Raw genomic sequence first — 20,310 nt, forward strand, 5'->3', positions numbered from 1 at the left:
TAATGACAGACAGAATAGCTAAAGTGGGGGCATCCAGAGGGCATGTCCTTCCTGCTTACTCCACACAGAAAGGGTTAGTGTGCAGAGTCAGTGTAATGAAAGCTACAGCTTTCCATAGCGGATGCTAACGCTCGCTGTAGCGGATGCTAACGCTCACCAAGCTTAGCAAGTGCCGAGTGCAATGGGTGCTATGGGCGGGGGTTGTGGCAAACCGATCCGAGTCACACGGGCCCCCTTCACAGGGCACCAGTCTATTAGCCTGGACAAGCCCACTGTAGCTCCTTGACAACAATGCAAAGGAGGGCGGGAGAGGGGTGTCATTGGAAGCAGCTCCTTTTCAGACTCTGGGATTTACTCCTCTTTGTCATTTCCACAGAATGGGGCCTGGTCATTGTCGGCCTCCAGGCTGCTTTGTGTCTAAACAACAACAAAAGAGCCAAATTTCTCCCCTGTGGGAATTTCATGACACGGCCGGGGACTGTTCTCAGGGCGCCGCTGCCAAGTCTGTAGCTCCTGCTCGCCGAGAAGCTTCATCTGCGTCCGACGGGTTCGGGAAGCCAACCTGTCCGCCCCTCGACCGCGGAAGCGCCGGCCGACAGCTTGGCGCACTTAGCGCTAATCACCGCAGTATTTCACTCAGTAATAACTATTCCTGCATCCGCCGTGACTGCAAATGCAATAATGAAAAACAGCCACCACTGTAATATCTCTAATACTGCCACGCAATTACTCCTTGCAATAAGCTCCAATCAGCCATTACCTACATCATAAACAGAGATATCAATCAGCACTGTAGAGCGACAGGCCAGACATAGATCTGCAGTCCCACTTACCCAGAACTCAGCTGGCTTTGGTTACATCCGGCGTTTTATTCACATAGATGATTGGCTTGCCATGATTGAGGAATTCTCATTCCCCAATCGGCTTCTTGCAAAGATTGCGTCTTACCAGGACTACAATTCGAAACACGTGTCTGCTAGCCTTTACACGTCACTGACAAGGGATATCGGACTTTAATCGAATAACGGCAGGGGGCGGGCGAATGACTCGGGACCGGTCACAAGGACTGGTTGGAGATTTGGCGTCAGTCGACTATCAGATAATGGGCATAATTCAAAAGGAGTGTCACTGCGGACAGATGTGGCTAAACGGAAACAGATTTGTCATTTGTCTGAGCTGTCCAGACTGGTTTTCCCTTTCGTTTAATCCTTTCTTGCTGGATTCTCTGGGATCCAGGATTACGAAGACGCGTAAACACATCGGGCATCTGTTGTGCGTGTTATAAGGCATATTTCTGTAATTTCCTTTCTTCTTGTTTATTTCTACCGAGTAAACATTCGAATAGGGATAAAAATATGATCCCCCCCCAGCATCTTTCAAATGCCTTCGCAAATACCGACCATGCAACAGAACCGTTTCGTGAATGAGTGTTTTCCTCCATTCTAGTAGTGGAAGCATTGGCTGCTGCTCTACTGTACGTCTACAGTAAGACACAGAGCTGTCGGTCCAGCATCTTATGGGTAGGTGTGTGGCTCAGTGGGTTACAATGCTGTGCCTGTGATCAGAAGGTTGCCAGTTCAAATCCCACTGTTGGCAGAGTGATGTCACCATTGAGCCGCTGAGCAAAACCCCCAGCCCTCAAGCAAGACCCCCAGTTGGTCTGGGCACCATCTAAACCCTGCTTTCGCAGTTATAGGTTGCTTTGGATGTAAGTGTTAGCAAAAATTAAGAGAAAGTCATACATGTGAAGTCTCAAATGTAACAACATCATGGTTGATAAATGACACATATGGATAAAATAGTATATAAATATACAGTACTGTGCAAAAGTCTTAGTTAAAAAAAATGTTCAAAGCTATTTATCTAGACAGTAAGTATTTGCTGAGAAAACACAGTTTAACTGTAGAGTATATGCAACAGTAACAGAATAAAAACCAAGAAGAATATCTTCTGTTCTCCAAATAGTTAATATCTTACTGGGTGGCTAGATGAACACCACTTCAGTTCCCAAACCTCTCCTCGGGGGCACCTCAGCTGTTCCACATACTCGTTAAATTTTTCCGCCAGCTCTCCGAGCTAATGAACTTAATTAGTTAAATAACTCAATGAAGTATTGATTTGCCAAACAGGGTGTGCTACCGGTTGAGTCAAAAACTGCACCCGTTATTGGATGGCTTTGATGCTATAGTGACTTTAGGAGAGGTTTTGAAAGCTGACAGCTTATCAGATATAATGTCATGATTTCCATGCCAGCACAAAGGTCATTGTGACATTCTGACTGCATAAAACATTTGCGCAGGATAAAACAGAGTGAAACATGACGACGTTACCACATCTCTGCTCCATTCACATCTCCTTCATAAAGCAAAAACAGACGTGATGTGCTGATCTCGCAGACGATTACAGGCCTCCATTAACATCCCGCTGTCTGGAAGTAGTGAACCGGAGCCGTACCCAAAAGGAAGTTCTAACTCCTAATGGACAGCTTCTGATTCATCACCGCATGTGTCGCAAGAACTTATAGCAATCTGGGAGCGTGAGAGTTCACACACAAACACGCACACACACAAATAAAAAGCACAAAGTTGCATGCCAGGTTACCTAACCACAGATTACATAATTGCCAACCGACAGAGACTTTCTACGTTGTTACACTGATAATCCACATAATTCACTCCAGCCAGCCATTTAGCCCCTAATAGCTTTAGCCTTTTATCACCCCATCTCCTGAACGGTGGGCAATTGGGGACTCCATTAACTAATAAGTTCAGCCTGTTTGCTCGAGGCTGAGTCAGTCAGCTCTTCTCCGAATTCAGTCTTAAACGTGTTAAAGGTAACAAACGAAAAGCAGCACAATCATGGAAGTTTTTTTTCTTAGGCAAAAATGTTCTGAGGGCAGAAAGAAAAATGACTGGTTCAGAGAGATAACCAATCAGATTGTAGTGGAGGTTGGTCTAAGCAACTACAGGAGGTGGGACCAACCGACCAGATGTCTTGGTCCCACCTCCACTATAATCTGATTGGTTCTCTCTCTGAACCAATTTCTTATTCTGCCCTAAGAACATTTTTTGTAAGCAGAACTCCCACGAGCCAGCAGCACACAGGTGCAATACTGATATTGACGCAGTACACAGAACACATTAGTACTATCTTTGCACAGTAGAAACTTCAGGACACTATGCTGCAGCAGTGAAATCACCACAAAGGTAATACAAGGGTGAACGGCTGGCAAAAAAATCCCCATCCATCAAATTTAGGCATTACCACCTGCAGCATTCAATTCCGAGACTCTGGTCAAGTAGGCCATTTCTCAACCCAGTCCTTTGGGGATCCCAGACAGTCCGCATGTTTTCTCCCTCCTAGTTCCCAACACACCTGCACCAGGTATTCAGTGTTCTTGATTTGCTTAGAGCTTGCATGGAGCAAAAACGTGAACTGTCGGTAATCCTCAAGGACTGGACTGAGAAACACTGCTGTAGACAGCCGGAGGATCTCGAGCCCCTGGTCTTCTAGCACGTCAATTCACAATGAAATCATTCCCCACTGCAATATTAAGAACGGGAGAACTTTATAAGAACATGAGAATGCAAAGGAGAACAGGAAAACAGCACTGGTCGGTAACTGGGCTCGGACTGGACTTATGATGTCAAAGTCACCCAGCAGGGGAACCGGGCACTGATTGGCCAGTAGCATCGGCACACTTCCTGTGACCTGAGTGTGCATTTCCATGGGTGCCGGACCAACAACGGAGGTGCAGAACAGACAGGGAGACACAGCAGGAGGCCTGCTCCGAGCTAGGGGGTGATGGAGGCAAGCTCAGCACCGCCACAGGCCTCGCGGGATGCCAGACAGAGAGAGGATTGGGGGGGGGGCAGAGCTGATGGGGGGGGAAAATAAACCCTGTCCTGCTTTCCTTTTATAGCATGTAGAGGCACTTTGTCAGGAAGATCTGGGCCAGTGAGAACACAAAAAATACCGCTATACTAAAATCTATGGCTTGGAACATTCACATCAAATAATGTTACGAAGCCCGGGGCGGAAGTTCTCAGGATTACAATATCTGAAAGGCTGGTTTGTTCGCATCCAAAGCGTAAATTGTAGCTAGACTGTTTAGTAAATAAGTATTTCTCAGTCTAGTCATCAGTGATGCCCAGACAGACCACATTTTTGCTCTCTCCCAGCTCCCAGCCAAATCAAGAGCACCGAATGCCTGGTACAGAGGTTCTGGAAGCTGGGTGGGAACAAAAATGTGGACTGTCTGGGGGGGGGGGCCTCTGGACTGGTTTGAGAAACACCCTACTAGAACAAAGGACAGCTTTTCCTTATATGCGGCTCCTATCCCATTTGTGGTCCCTCTTATCCATCTCATTTGCGGAACATGTGGAAGAGTCCAAGATCTGAATCTGGCGCCACAAACATGCAGGGTGTCTATGCGGTCAGCCATAGATTTGCCACCCAGCCGCTGCCTGTAAACTTGCTATCAGCATTGATTATCGTAAAGCATATTAGCAGCAGGCCACAAGTGACTGAACCGCACACATAACCAGCAAGGTCTGGATGCTATCATTAGCTGAAAGTGGACACCGGGGATATTTAGGGAGGTCTGCTGTGCCAATCCTGTCCTTCGTGGAAATTCCGCCTCGATACCAATGACCTTATCAGTTGCCGTCAAAGTGGTTTCTAAACAGCTGAACTAGTCCGCACTCAACTTCATCTGGTACAGATCCTTTTCTTATTTCCACTGTAATACATCAATTTATTCATTAGTAATTTTCTTCATTGTGATTCCGGTCCTAGGGGACCCAACAGGGGACTAGAACCGAAGAGATTCAGCATGTAAATCAGTTTTCTAATATGCTACTGGGCGGGCGGAGTGGTGGCTCTGCGACTAGGGATCGGTTATAACAAACAAAAGGTTGCTGGTTCGAATCCTGCGAATGCCCAGAATGACTCTACTCTGTTGGGCCCTTAACCTGCAATAGCTTCATCCTGGGTTTGATGTTAATCTACATCCAGCCCTGCGAGCAGGTCCTCCGACTTCCAGGGAACATTTGGGGGGTTTGCAGCAGGATTGACACTCCAGCCGCTGAGGTATCACCAACTGTACTCAGGTTCTCACCCCTGAGGTGGTTTCTTGTGGGGTGAGTGTGGCTACCTGCTCTTTACCTCTCCCTTTCAACTGGGTGAGTAACGCAGACCAGTACATCTGCTAAGAGCCTTATCTTAAACCAGTTTTTATAAAAAATTATTAAAATTCTGTTTCTGCCGATGCACCCCATCTGGTCCATAGAAGGTCCTGTCAGAAGGTGCTGGAGCCTCTGGTCTGCATGGGTTGCCCCCCCCCCCGGACAGCAGAGACACTGGGGACTTGTTGCGGCAGAGAATGGTGTCAGCTGTGGGCCCCAAAGACAAATGGTACACTGCCCCCCCAGCACCACCATTGTTCTTGTGAGGTAAACAGTTGAGGCTGTGCATTAAGCCCCCGTTGCAGGCCAGCTTTTTCCCCAGGCCTTTATCTCTCTTTGGCAGCGGTTCTTGTACTAGAAGCCCCCAGAAGCCTTTCCTGCATCAGACCGCAAGCCAGCATGGAGAATTTTAGAAGCCATCCAATAAATGACAGCCAGGAGATTCTGCTTTGTTACAACGATCTGAATCCAGTCTCCATTTAAAGAATAAAATCCCCACTCAATTTCAAAGAAGGCTGACATAATTGAGGCACACACGCGATAGGGCGCTGTCAAACCAAGAAAATTAACACGACGGCTCAGCTGGAAATTCAAAAAAAAAAAAAAGGCCAAAAATCGCTCACGACTGAGGAACCCCCAGCTCTGAAGCAGTTAATTATTTGCAAATTTGCAACAACCGCATGTGACTCTGGGGCAGAATGGTAGCCCACCGCTCTGTGTGTGTGTGTGTGTGTGTGTGTGTGTGTGTGTGTGTGTGTGTGTGTGTGTGTGTGTGTGTGTGTGTGTGTGTGTGTGTGTGTGTGTGTGTGTGAGAGAGAGAGAGAGAGAGAGAGAGAGAGAGTGGGGACTTTACATGTGTGCCATCCGAAGTTGACATTTACATGAAATGGCATCTCTCAATGCACCCCCTGCATGCCAGGACAGGTTCCAGGCTCACCATGATGCGACCCCGAGTATCCAGCTCTGCTCTGTACCTTTTTGGTTCCAAGGCTGGTCCTTTAGCTCTCCACAGCTTATTTGCAGGGGAAATCCTGTCAAACCTTGGCTTTCCATTACCATTGGATCCTCTGAGGGTAATGGGGGAGGGGTGACAGACAGGACAGTGTGTGGTTTTGTGGGTCAGGAATAAATAACTGTGACCAGAGGATCACTGATTCAAATCCCATGACTGGCAAAACAACCATATGCCCCCTGAGAAGAAATATCATTCTGGTTGCATCTACTGGGGAGCGGTGTTTAGCTCAATGGGTTAGGCGCCTGTGTTTGGAAGGTTGTAGGTTCAAATCCCAGAGCAATTTCACCACTGGATCCTTCAGCAAGGCCGTTAACCCCCAATTGCTCCAGGGTTTGTCTGGGCCTACTTTCTTAAAAAATAAAAGTCAAAAAACACTTTAGGTAAAAGAATCTGCTAAATAATAAAAATGCAATAGGAAAGCAAGATAGTATACATGATGCAGTTGATGTCACCAGCACAGGGACTATATATAAACACCACCGAAGACAGCCTCTTCAGCTCAAACTAAACACTACTTTGGATTATTATAGGACAGAAGTTTAACTGGCTGTCCAGTCCTACGACACTCAAATAGAGGTCCAGATATCAGCAGGTCCGGTTCTTGTTTGGGGTGCATGGATTGTTCTATAGCTCTGCATGTCAGTCCAGCAGAATCCAATGAACGGGACAGGGGGGGGGGGGCATTTTCCTCCTTGGGGGGAAATTCCCTGTCACAGCATCAGAGTAATGACTGTGATGTGTTTGAGGGAATCCCCAAGTGCATTCTCAGGACAACACCATCTGGTTATTCTGTTAGCCACGGGATTCGAACCCGTGATCTTCTGGCCCCAAGTTGCTCACCAACGCCAAGGAGTCCCATGCTGTCCGTGTGCTCCGACGCCAGACCTAAATCAAGTGGCTTGCGCATACTCTAGCCTGCGTTGCCAAGAAAGAGATGTCAGCACCCAGGCCTCACTTGGGGGGCCTTTGCACTGGTAAGGAAACACAACGTAAGCATATTCTAAATGTGACCTATTTTATTAATCCCCTCCCCCCATCATTCCCAGGGTAATCTGGCCAATGAACGAGCTTCCTCCGTCAGATCGCGTCTCTTAATCCTGTCCTCCGTCATTCCTGTCTAGTAACGATAACTCTACACACCGCTGTGACATTCACGACTTGCATCTCAGCGGCAGCAAAAAGCGAGGTTAGCTGGACACGTCTGAACCAATATTAGTCACATAAAGTTTCAAGAACATTAACGCGCATTTTTTCATGTTTTGTGCGAGACTTCGAAATGGTGCCAGCCCACAAAGGCCCCTCCCACCCCACGCCCCTCCCCACTCTCTTCTGTATACGCAGCATCTTGGGGGCTCCACGCAGACTATGCTAGACCTTCAGATGGGGACCCTCTGTGGATTAAAATGGGATGCGTATGCTCCGTGGAATTTCAGTAATTTCAATAAAATTTTAAACTGGTTTAAAAAGGACTCTTGGCAGCTGCACTGGTCTGCATTACTCACCAGTAACATATTTGTTTGCCTGTGTTATGGAAATTGATTTACACTCAGAATCTCTTTGGTTCTAGTCCCGGGAGGCAACCCCAGCACTATAAAGTGCTGAACTTCCCTGATAATGGGCAGAACCCTAATCCCTTGTTGGGAATAATCCTAATACCAACTGTAGCGACCCAAACCCCTAACCAGCCTTAACCTTAACCAAAAGTAACCAAACAAAAACTTAATTTTTGATTGCAGTCACAGTTTCTTAATGAAAATGAGGTTATCCTTCCGGGGACTGATGTACACACAAGGTAAAAAGTTACAGGTTTTTAATCACATTGCGATAAAATCTGGTCAACGCACAAACACACAGCACCCTGCTAGTACTGTTTAAAAACCCGGCAGGTTGCTAACGGCAAAGCGAATTTTTTGAAAATTTGAAAAATACCAAGCTGAGCGTCTCACTTGAAAATGCTGTCAAAATACCATATTACGTGGTATATTGCCTGGACGGTATGATGGCATGAGAAATCAGCTACCGCCCAAAGCCTAGTGCTCATACATTAGAAGGATCTACTTTCCTAAACAGCGTAATGGTTGTATGACCAATCCAGACACATACCAGTCCGGTTCTCTCTCACCATGGGACTGACTGGGGTGATTTTTCATGCTCCCGGTTAATTTAACCCCCTTAGCACCTGCAGGCTGTACCTCCACTCTTCATGTCAGGTCTAGCATCCCCCCCCCCCCCGAGCTGCTGCAGCACCCCCCCTGTGATTTATACATCCACATCCCTGCAGCAAAATCGAGGGTTTCTCAAAAAAAATGTAAAAAAAAATTTAAAGGGAATTTCAACACAAACAAAAGAGCATCAAGAAGCCCGAAGATGTGCTATCGTCGGCTGGGATTCCTCAAACACGCCATCGTGCCTCCTGGCTTTGTGGGAGGAACAGATTCTGGTTCTGGGAGACGGACAGAATTGCCGGCAAACCAGCTGCTGCACCAGAGCATTATGGGTAGCTAAATTAAACAGGCTATGGGGAAGAAACCAATATCACCCAACCAGGTAACACGGAACAGGAAGCTGTGAAGACTCTTGCGACATCAATTAATCAATGCTGATTGGCCGGTTCGCCTTGAAAGTACAGCGCCCAAATATCAACAGTGATGACAGCATCTTGGTGTGTTTCAGACTACAACCTGCCCCCACCCTTCTTCTCTGGCCACACACGCGTCGCCAGTTAGAGCGCCACCCGGTGGTGACACCCCCGATCAAATTAGCGATCTAGCAAAACTAGCAAACCTGAATGGGTACCGGGAAACGCCCCCTGAGACAGCCCAGCAGAGCGCCGTTAAAAATGCTGTATCCCGAGCTCACCGCCGGTAAGCACACGCGTGCAATCCTGCAGTTTGTTATACAACCGACTCGGCTCGCCTGCTCCAAAAATACCCGCTCCCCAGCGCCTCGTGGAGGATGATTCGATGATTCAAAGGAAGTGCGGTGCTGCGCGATGGCCCACGGAACCTGTACCCAGTCATCCCCAAAAGGACGTCGCGGCTGGACGGAGAGGACCCCAAACCGCGATGTGCCCCAACGCACTTCAGAAGCGGCCGGCATGCAATGCGCACCTCCCACCAAAAGATGGCGCCGCAATTTCCCGCCAAGTCTAGTACCACCACTTCCCTAATGTCTGCCACCAGTCCTCCCTTCCAATCTTCTACTCCAGTGGACAACAATGCATCGACTGCAGGCAGCCAATGAGCAGCCAATGAGTTGCTTTGTTAGAGGACCCCCCACGCACACTAGCACCTAGGCATTCACGGGGAACTCGGGTTATCCACACTTATGCCTAATCGACTCCTCCGCAGTACATATGTTAGTATTGTGCTACTTGCCTCAGTTTGGACAAAAAACGTCTAAAAATGTAAATATAATGCAGCCCGTTTAACACTTATTAGAAATCAGATTAATTTGACCCACCAGGGTCGACAACTTTTACCACACACCCCCCAGCTGTTGTAATCTTGTAACAAATTCACAACTTCTCCGGTTTTCCTTGTAGATGTAGCTCTCGCTGTAAATACACTCGCTGCTGCACACCACCCACCCACTCCATCCCTCCACCTCTAACAGCGCCGCCTTGTGAACCACCAGGGCGGCTGCACTAGCCTCCATAACTCCAGGGCCAAGGCCTCCAGCTCTTCCTCGCCTCCTTCTCAGCTTGCTGTCACACACGGGCCCCTCCTGCAGCCTACGGCCCATGGTGGAACGCCGCTCAGCTCCACAACCAGACACCCAGAACAGCAGAGATCCATTGTGTGGTTTAACTGTCCTTATGGGAAACAGAAAACAAGCTAGCAGCAGGAGACACAATGGCACCCATCTCTATCGCGGGCGCTTGCACCACCATTCCCAAAACAAAGGAAGACTGAGAGTACAGAGCAGATCTGGAACGTGGCTCTCTGCAGGACATCTGGCCATCTCCAAGGAGGTCAGCACCGTCTGAAGATCAAAGTTCAGGACACCACCACCATTATCATCATCATCATCATTCGTAATTAGCGAGTTCTAAGGGGAAGCAGTGGTGGACTAATGGTTAGGGAAGCCCACTCGTCATGGAAAGGTTGTTGGTTTGAATCCCAGACCAGCAAGGTACCACCCCAAGCACTGCTCCCTGGGTGCTGAATTAGCTGTCCACTGTCATGCCACATATGGGTTAAATGCAGGACACATTTCATTGTGGTGCGTCAACGATGACACGTACGGCGCCAAGAGAAAATAAGGAGTTCGTTCTTTTTTTTAATTTTGGGAATATTAGCCAGAAAATAAAATAAATGTAATACTGGTGCTGACCCAGAAATTTCTCATTAAATTATTCTGGCCTCGGGGCCAAATGCCAGATCACAATGAGGCCCTTTCCGTCACTTACGCACTGTGGAAATGAACGACAGAGCCGCCCTGCTTGGGTAGAACCTTCCGGCAGCTATAACTGCCATGACTGAAGGCTAAACTTATCATCTCGTCCTGCCGCTGAGGCAGCCTGGCACAACACGGTGATTTTGGATTGTTGCTATGGAACAATCCATTCCAAAATAAAACTGTCACCCGAAGCAACACCTAGCTTCAGCTATCCGGGGAAACGTCCCGCTCATTTTCCACGATGAGCGTTAAATTACTGGCTGGCCCTCCTCTTTCCATACCCCATATTATTTTTATTCTCCTGCCTTCCTGACTGGAATCCATTAGAAAATAACACAAAGGTATGTTCGACGACCAGGGACATTGTCCGAGAGATTGGCTCAACACAGAAAATAACTAAACTGCAAATTTAAACAACTGATAAATGATACCGTGAATGTTTGCAAATCTAAACGTCACGGCTGCTGTTCGGTGGGTTAGGATCAGAAGGTCGCTGGTTCCAATCCTAAAGTTGGCGAAAAGATTTTGCTGTACGGCCCTTGATAGAGGTCCTTAACCCCCATTGCTCCAGAGACCCTGGCTGATCCTGCTCTCTCTATGCCAGTTCGGACAAAAGCTTCTGATAAATAAAGAATCGTAAAAGTAGCTCATTGTTGATTGACACAAAACGGCAAATTTACTGCTAACAGAAAAATCAAAACACCCCGAGTTCATTTAGGATGCCATGATTAATCAGCTGCTTGGACTCACACAACGGTACAGAACCCAACAAACTGCTTTCTATCTGCTTACCTACAGCCTACAGCCAACCCCCCCCCCCACCCCACCCCCAGCGCAGGCAGACTGTGAGGATTGTGAGTCATCTGCTTAGCAAGCAAGAGCATAGAGTACCTGCAGAATAGAACTGGAATGGCAGGGGGGGGGCAATGGGCCATGGGGCAGGGGAACGGGGGCAGATAGGGAGCATTGAAGATCAGACGGCAGGAAGGCATCGTCAGAATTGACAGGGACAGCCGGCCATATGCGAAAATCATCATTTAATTCGCCTTAATAGGAACTAACAGAACGTGATCGAATACAGTGACATCAAAGAAAAGCAAACAGCCGAGATGGACGTCTCCCTGTGTCGTTCACATGAGCGCCGGCCGTTCTGCGGAGCGCGACAGAGCGCATTAATGACAGGTCTAGTAATTAAGCCGGCAGAGGTGGTATGAACCGGGAGTAAGAGCGAAGGAAGGGTGGGCCGACCAGCCGATACAGCAAGCAGGTAAAACTCAACAGCATCGATCACGACCTGCTCTCAGATACATGTGCTGCGCTCACCGACCAGCAAAACATTGAAGGTCTGACTTTAACGTCCAATCACAGGCAGCCATAGCGACTACAGACAGTGTCACATGTACAGCGATGATAGCTTACGGTGGGAGAGTCGGCCCGTCCATCAGTCTGGACTGAAACGCATCTCTGGTGCCAAACATCATGGCTGTTTACAGCAACTAATCTATCTTAATAAACAGCGTTAGTTGTACACAGTGTTTCCGGGGGTGGGGGGTCTCTACGCACAAAGAGCCCATCTCAAGGTCACGGATAAACTACATAGTAACACGGCTCGATAGACCTCCGATGACGGTGAGTTAACTCAGGCTTCAGTTAAACCAAGACATTCAACACACAGAATTTGGTTGCCAAGGATGATTCCATCCCATCCATCCACTAAGCATGGAAACTGCCCTTGGTGATGTCACAGTTTATCATGGTTTAGGGCAGCGGTGGAAAGTTCAGGTCCAAAAAGTTAAAGTCCAGACCAAGATTTTGTTTAAACCAACCAGTTGAGCATAAAGAGTCACAGTCACAGAGAACTCAGCTAGATCTTGGTCTGGATTATGACTTTCTGGAGTTGAACTATTAACCTCTGGTTTTGGGTTAAGATTAAGTATATATTTAGGGTCGGACTGACTTCGAACAAAATACCCAGCTACACGAATGCTGCTATTTCAAGTAAAAATTTTAATTGGAGGAAAAAAATACTGACTTTTCAGAATTATAGAAAGCCGAGTGACTTTAGCTGGAACCTGGGCAAAGCACGGAGTAATCTGAAAATACAGCTACCTTCAGAGCTTACTAGCAAGCCTCAATCTACACACAACCGCAGCTCCGCCCAGTAGGGGGTGCCACTGATGCGGCGGGCTTCCATCTACAGTTGGTGCACCGTGTTTATTTATATAATCAGCCCTGCTGGGTGTGAATTCTGACAAAGGGGGCTTTGTTTCGTACTGCAAACCAGCAGCAAAACATGGGTGGATGGATGAATGGATGGACAGACTGACAGATGGATAAATTCGGGCACTTATAGGATGGCAGTGCCACTACAGGGTCTGCCAGAGGTGGCACCACCTGGGCATATGGACCGGAACTAGACCCTGAATATCAGGGGCCGTTTTTAGCGGGGACTAGCGTGCCGGCCTCAGATCAGGTTCGCCATTAGGGAATTGCCTCTTTCATAATATTTGACACATTGACTCACTGGCTTAATTTTTAATGTGGTTTTCTGTTGTTGAATAATTTAATCCTCTCTCCCGCCGAAGTAGCCTAATTGTTTAGTTTTGAATCCTAATCTTCACGCAAGAGTAGTTAACTATAGGTTTACCGTAAGTTGTTTTTTTTTTTTATTATTAAAGGAAGTATGTGTGCATATGTCACACGGAAAAAGGTAATCGGACATATTTTGGCATTTATGTTAGATGGCAACGAGGGCATGTTCGCGTGCAGCGCCACAAAGAGGCCACATTTAACAGGGTTACAGCACACCATCGAGACCAATCAGGGCACCAGAATAGAAGTGTTACCGACAGGAAACACAGGCACCTTAACGGACGGCCTCATGTGGGGAAGGCAGGGTCCTTGAGGGGCTGGCCTAGTAAAAACCACGGTGCAGGCGAAGTTTTCCATGCGCGCAGCCAGCTGGGACTTGGCAGCGAGTGAGCAGTCCCCCTCCATGCCAAAGAACGAGCCGGCAACCCCTTCTTCGGACCCTGAGGTTAAAGGTCAAGGAGGAGAGAGCAGGGCATTTTGGGTCACAGGCCAAAGAACCAAAGACTGCCATCAAAATATCAGGGAATAGGGCTCCATTATGAGACCACTGGACATATTTGTGCAAGGGTGGGCTCTGATTCCAGTGCAATCTGATGCAGCCCACACCTCCCTTCCCAGCTGCCCCCGGGGCGTCTGTTGTACCTGTCGGCACAGGTGGTGACTACACCACACCGGACCCGTCAGCGCTGGGGTGCGGTTACCATCAGCACTGTAGCTCGGGCACCGGCTCTCTTGGGGCGTCAGGGGAGATTCTAAAAACGTCTCAAGCCTGCTGTTCACCCGTACAAGTACCACATTTCGAACTCGACAGGGGTGCTAGGCTGGGCATAGAACCACCCCCCCCCAACTCTGCTGTCAGGCCAAATGGTCCAGGGTCACCCCCTCTCCCCTCACTTTATCCCTGGCAGGGTTTTCCAGGTCTTGCCACTTGCTAAATAGCAATATTAATAAGAATAATGCCACAGAATCGCACAGTCTGCGAGGAGACAGACCTGTATGTGCAGGGTAGCTGCCTGATCGCACCATTTCAGCCTTGCTTCATGCCCTTGAGACGGCAGGCAGACCCTGGGCAGCGCTGCTTAACACGGCCCACGCTAACCTCCCCCGAACTCAGCCGCAAACTCCATCAATTACTTCCTTATTCGCAATAAATGCAGTCTGCTGTTTGGAGGTCAGGGCCAGGGGTGAGGGGAAGCATCCTATGCAAGCTTTAAAAATAGATTAAAAATTACCCTGCTTACTCCAAAACACATATTTAAAAAGTTATAGATGTGCCGATAGCTCGTTAGCTGAAACGACTGTTACCGCAGCAACGCAGAACAACACTATCTCCACCAGCGCAACGTCTGTGATGCTGACATCAGTAGCTGGGTCACATGACGGGTGGCAGTACAGTTGGCATAAGGGGTGGGGTGGAGGAACATTTCATAGGCCTCCGAGTGACAGGGGCCCTAAAAAGTTGGAACATATCCTTTCACGGGGCCCAGAATCTCTAGCGGCACCCCAGGCCTATCTCAAGCCTGTAGCTGCTATTGGTGGAAACATGCCTCAATGAATTTTTTTTGTTGGGCCCACCATAACTAACCCTGGGTTCATGGCCCGCCGAACACACAGCGGCATAGAGATCGATTGGCCGAAGTTCCACAGAGGCATGGATCGGGGAGCCTTCAAGCCACACCCACTTCAAAACACTCATCCACCAATCACAGTCCAGAGACATCAGGCCCAATCAATTTTCCCCAAACTGAACTGTACATCATTCGAGCATTTTTGGCATTTTTTATTCGAGCCAGTGTGCCGCATGACCCCCCACCCCAAAAAAATGACACACCCAATTCCACAGGCTGCAGACTATGCCGCGTGCTATTTATACAGGGTTAGAAGCCGTCAGGAATCCATGCGAGTTAAATTGAGGCTCCCAAGACGGCACCGTGCACAGGAAGAGGAGCGGGCCGCTGGATCTCAGCCCAGTCAGCACCAGCGCCTCCTCCAGAGTCACAGCGAAGCGCATGTACACTGCGGCAGCGGCCGGAATCACCAGGAGGATTTATCCTGAAACCCGATTGGCCGCATCTGCGCCTTGGAGCAGGGCTACGCGTAAACAGCCTTTCACACATCCAGTGCGTTTGCACAAAGTGCGGCCAGCTGTAATTAAATGTGTTACTCGTCAAGAAAGCAGGTTAATCTGGTTAATCACCTATTATTGGTCTCCATGGCAAACAGGAAGAAAAAAATAAGCCACACACACACAGATCGGGCTGCACTGAGTCTAGCTGCAGTAGGCAGGATTTGCCTAGCGACACCTCCCCCGACAAAGGGGCATCGGGCACGCCGAGCCGTCTCCTGCCCTCCGGGCATTCATGGGTGCCACTTTCCCAAGCCAGCGCCCAATCCCAGAGGGCCTTCACCTGGCAGCACCCACACTCACGCCAGCCCCAGAGCTCGCTATAGTGGCACCATTGTGAGATAAGCCCCCCATCCCAGACGTGTGTAGGAATCCCGGCATTGTCCGCCTGGCTGCCTTGGAGGGGTCCCGCTTTGCCGACTGCGCCCCCCTCCCCGGACGTGAAAAGAGGGGCATGTCAGTCTTCCTTCGGTTTCCCCCTAAAAGAAACAGCCTGGGAAAGAGAGGGGGGAGTAAGGGACCCCCAGTTGAAGTTAAAAGGACAATTAGCTGCCCTGTTACTCTTCATCAGCCCAGATTGGGCCCATCGCAGCTCGATGCTGCTATATCTGCTTAAGGGCTGACGACTTCCATTGGAAGAACCACAAGACACGAACGAAACCCCCCCAGTTCACCCACTCTGGGAACGTCGTCCTAAGCTGCTTTCCACACAGACTGTAAATCTGAGGGTTTTATATTTTTAATTCCAGTATAATTACCCTATTACTGCCGTTGTTGAATCTTCGTTAAGCATCGTGAGTCATCTATGCAGAGAAAGTCACGATATCTAAATTAAAATGTCTTTTTTTTGAGTGGAATATTGCACTAAAACTCTCCTGGGGGAGACAGAAGTGGTCTAAGAGAAGAAGGCAGACACAGATACCGAACCTGACTATATTATTTCGTCATGCTAGGCAGGTTCCAGCGAGGATAAACTGCAGGGTTGATTTTGCTCCGTTATTATATAATTCCATAGAGGTGGTGTTTGTCTCTGTGGGTTAGGCTGCTGTAGTCAGAAGGTCGTTGGTTCAGATCCAGTGGTCACCTGAGTGATTTCACCATCGGGCCCCTAAGCGAGGCCCCTAACCCTCAATTACAGTAAGGACAGACGGACCCAGCTTTTCTCAATTACTTGCTTGGTACAAGTGTCTCCTATACAAATAAGTACCTTAACAGTGGCCAGTAAATAAATGTTGTATTTATGCTGATGCAACGCAGGCTGCGAGACCCAGAGCACTGGTTCCTGGACAGCCATCCTCCAGAACGCCTTCTCCCCTGGTCTTACCCCTAGCTAAGACTATAAATATACCATCTGAACTAGTTAAGGACAAAAAAACGACATCGCAGCCACACTCCCCTGACTAACGCTGCACTGTACAGCTTGTCAAGTTGGAGAATCAGGCATGAGCAAGGTTTGGGGGTCGGGGGTTAGAGGTCAAGCCCTTCAGGGATACAGAAGACTTTAAACTGACAACAGGTCATAACAAATAGCCGACAAATGGCTGGCCCACACACAGCTCCCCTTTTAAACCCCAAAATAGACACGAGTAGCACCTCCACTGACTGTGAGGTCAGTGGGGGGGGGGGGGGGAGGTATGAATAAACACAAATGATTTTCAGGGTCAGCTAGTCCCTGGAGCAATTGGGGTTAAAGGCTTTGTCCAAAAACCCAATGCAGATCACGGGATTTGAACCACCAACCTTCTGAGTCTTAACCCACAGAGTCCCCCCCCTGACAAATTATATGTATTTTTGTTCAAAACAAAAATGTTTTGGTCAGTGCCTAATCCATATATGTAATTTTATAGCTTCGATGTCTTTAGAATTACTCTAAAATGTAGAGAACAGTGTTGAGAATAGATTAAATTAATCTTTCCATGGGTAGGTGTGTCCAAACATTTGACTGATACTGTACAAGTAAGCAAAATACGCACACGCCAATGTTAGGGGCCAGAACTGGCACTGGCTCCACTTTCCGGATGGGCGGTCAACGTTTAAACCGCTTAAACCAAGAGCATCCAGTGGGAGAGGGAGCTGGGGAAACCGAGGAACAAGGTGGGATTGGACACAAACACGCAGAGACTGACTCTTCCTCACCAGTGGAGAGCCAGTACTGGCCCCCTCACCCTGGCGTGTGGCTTCACACCTCAGCCGCTCATCACTGGCTCTGACACAGTGTCATGCGGGAGGCCACACCACAGTGTTTTGGCTGCCAGACGAGGTATCTGTACCCCCCCCCCACACACACACACACACACACACACACACATCCAGCAGGCAGACAGTACACCCCGATGCAGGTCCTCCGCTTGGGAAGTGATGATTCCGATACAGGATGGTCTGAGATACAATCGCTTGGCTTCAATAGATAAAGGTCTTCCTCATCACAGCCCGAGGTCGGGGGGGGGGGTGGGTGGTGGTGGTGATTAATTTTCCCGTACTGCACACTAGGTGGCGTACAGGAGGCGGCTGTCGCAGGCGTCATTTCCAGCTGTGTCATACGCCGAAATCGGCTTTCAGGAGGAACCTGGACACAAAAGGACATTGTCACTGGCTAGGAGGCGGGGCTTACAAACCATCTGCCAGGTCATGTGACCAAGCCGGACTGGTACCGATCAAACTGGCGTTCCAAACATTTAGCTAGAACCTGACCCAAAATAACAGTGAAACTTGGAATAGTGCAAACACAGGGCTGTCAGACTTGCTAAAAAAAGTTAAAATCTTGTTATCAGTATTAGGTTTCTCGGGAAATCCAGATGAAGAGACTGACTCAAGCAGAGAGTTTGAAAGTTTTTTTTCTGAAACTGAACCTTCCCTTGAAGCTCCATGAAATGTCACTCAGTCACACCCTAATTGTGGGTATACAGCTATGAATAGGGCTCTATATTCACCTGTCTATATTATACAGTTACCAAGCTACACTCAGCCATATCATTTAGAGGCCAGTATCACCTAACTCAGCTCAATAAATGCCATGAAGCACATGCCGGAAGTAATTATACAAACACTAATGTGAAACTGGAGAAGTCCACACATACAGTCATTAATGGTAGAAACAGTTCGGCATCAAATCTACACAAGACAAACCAAATCGAGTCACGACTATACCGGGCTACCTCAGAAACCATCAGTTTGTTGTTTGAATTACCAAGTGAACAGTCCGGTCCCTTGATATGTAGAGAGATTTAATCAGACCGATGGGTTATTCAGCCCGGATGCGGCAGGAATGCGCAGGCAAAGCCCTTCATGGAGTTAATGGAGGTCATGAACTTCAAGTGCAAAAGGTAACAGGCTCATGACGGTGCTTTAATGTGCAAACAATGACAGGGGCCCATCATCCTTTCACTGGAGCACCAGCTCACGTTTCCTCCCTGCAAAACTCCCGTCCAGAGGGCGAGGCCGTAATCCAGAGGGACACATTAGCGAGACACACAAACGAACATTCGCACATATATACACATACATACAGGTTTGTAATTTGTGGGGATTCTACATTCAATTCTTTGGGTTAGACTCTAATCCCATCACGATGACCTTAATCCCTACCCAACCCTAACCTGCTCTTTTGGCGTTTTTTTTTAGTTTTTTGATTGCGGTCACGGATTTTTATAAAATGAAGTTTACATTACCTGAAAAAGCGAGTCTAGCAAGTGGCGCATGGCTTCGGGACATGGGCACAAGTCTTTAAAATCGGGCAGACAGGGCAGCTGTACTTCCTGTCAATCAAAGCCCTAACGGGGTACAGATAGGCGCAAGCTACAGGAAGTGTAGCGTGCTTGGAAACAATGAGGGGGGGGGGGGAAGTAAAACCTTAAAATAATTTATGTGCCATAATCAGCAGGAGGATGCAGTTGTTTCCCCTGCAGCGGGGGGGGGGGGGGGGCAGTTAGCGTGAGCCCAAACAGGTGCAGGATTCATGGAGAATGGCCCCCAGCACTTCCACTAGCTGGCACACGGTGATGGAAACCAAGTGCTTCTCTTCAGCTATTTTCCACAGCATCCCGTTCTCTCAGATTATTCTCTGTTCATCCCGTTTCAGATCGGGGGTGTGAAGGGGGGGGGAGGGGATTATGTTGATTATGTTGAAATGGCAGCCATGTCTGGGTTTGTTTCCTCTCCAATCATGTCCTGAACACCGCTACACCTCTGCTGAATGCCACCACCAAACATTTCAGGAAGACTGCAGTTGGCATCTTCAACTTTGGACTCTCTTATCCCACACACCCTATGTTCGCTTTTCTTCCAATGGTGGAGTGTGACTCTGTGTTAGTGACCGGAAGGTTGCTGGTTCAAACCCTGTAAATCGGCAAAAAAAAAAGGTCACATCCCCATCGGACCCTTGAGAAAGGTCCTCAACCCTAAACCCTACAGGTGTGCCACATAAACATCAGACCCCAGCTTTGCTGTATGTCTAAAGAATTCCTCTGCACAAATGGCAAGATTCATAATTAACGTTTTCACTGGTGAACCTGCCACATGAAAAGTTCTCTCACGCCACACAGAGAAACCAGGCACTTGGTGAACTTGTCAAAATTCAGACTTGTGCCGTGTGTTCTGGTTGCTTGGTTACCAGCAACAAATACAATACATTAAAAGCATTAAACCCATTAAAAATAAAGACGCAAGAAACGTGCATCCCGCTCCGCCAAGTCCGAGTCACGAACATTTTTCGAATGTTTCATCAGTCAAGGACAATGCGGCCTTGTTGCATGCCTTCCTGCTGTAGGGGCAGCGACGCGGCAGAAAGGAAAGCGGTTACGCCCCCCTCCAAGAGTCAAAGCTCCAGTGCAAGAGACGAGGAGGAAAAAACTACATGTGGAAATGTCCAGGGGAGAGAGGAATGGCAGGAATCCAGCAGGGGAACGTCCACATCCCTCTACATTCAGTCCTTCTCGGAACCTCACCCTTCCACCAATGACCAGAACTTTCTGAGACCGTAGGTTTTTAGAAAC

The 20,310-nt window shown here is 48.4% G+C and overlaps 1 protein-coding gene across 8 annotated transcripts in view; it reads right to left on the bottom strand.

Moving 5' to 3' along the window:
• limch1a (LIM and calponin homology domains 1a) overlaps window positions 1-20,310 on the bottom strand; it is an 80,737-nt gene that overhangs the window by 51,702 nt on the left and 8,725 nt on the right. For 3 of the 8 annotated variants that reach the window (XM_048995601.1, XM_048995599.1, XM_048995597.1), the window contains exon 1: window positions 13,468-13,690. The exons of 2 other annotated variants lie outside the window; for them this stretch is intronic. In XM_048995601.1, the coding sequence (XP_048851558.1) occupies window positions 13,468-13,599 (132 nt within the window). In that variant the 5' untranslated portion in view covers window positions 13,600-13,690. Of the gene's footprint in view, window positions 1-13,467; window positions 13,692-20,310 lie in introns of those variants that run through there. 3 more of the 8 variants (XM_048995602.1, XM_048995596.1, XM_048995604.1) reach the window with 2 other exon arrangements.

The sequence above is a fragment of the Brienomyrus brachyistius genome, chromosome 25 (assembly GCF_023856365.1).
Source record: "Brienomyrus brachyistius isolate T26 chromosome 25, BBRACH_0.4, whole genome shotgun sequence".
Taxonomy (NCBI): Eukaryota; Metazoa; Chordata; class Actinopteri; order Osteoglossiformes; family Mormyridae; genus Brienomyrus; species Brienomyrus brachyistius.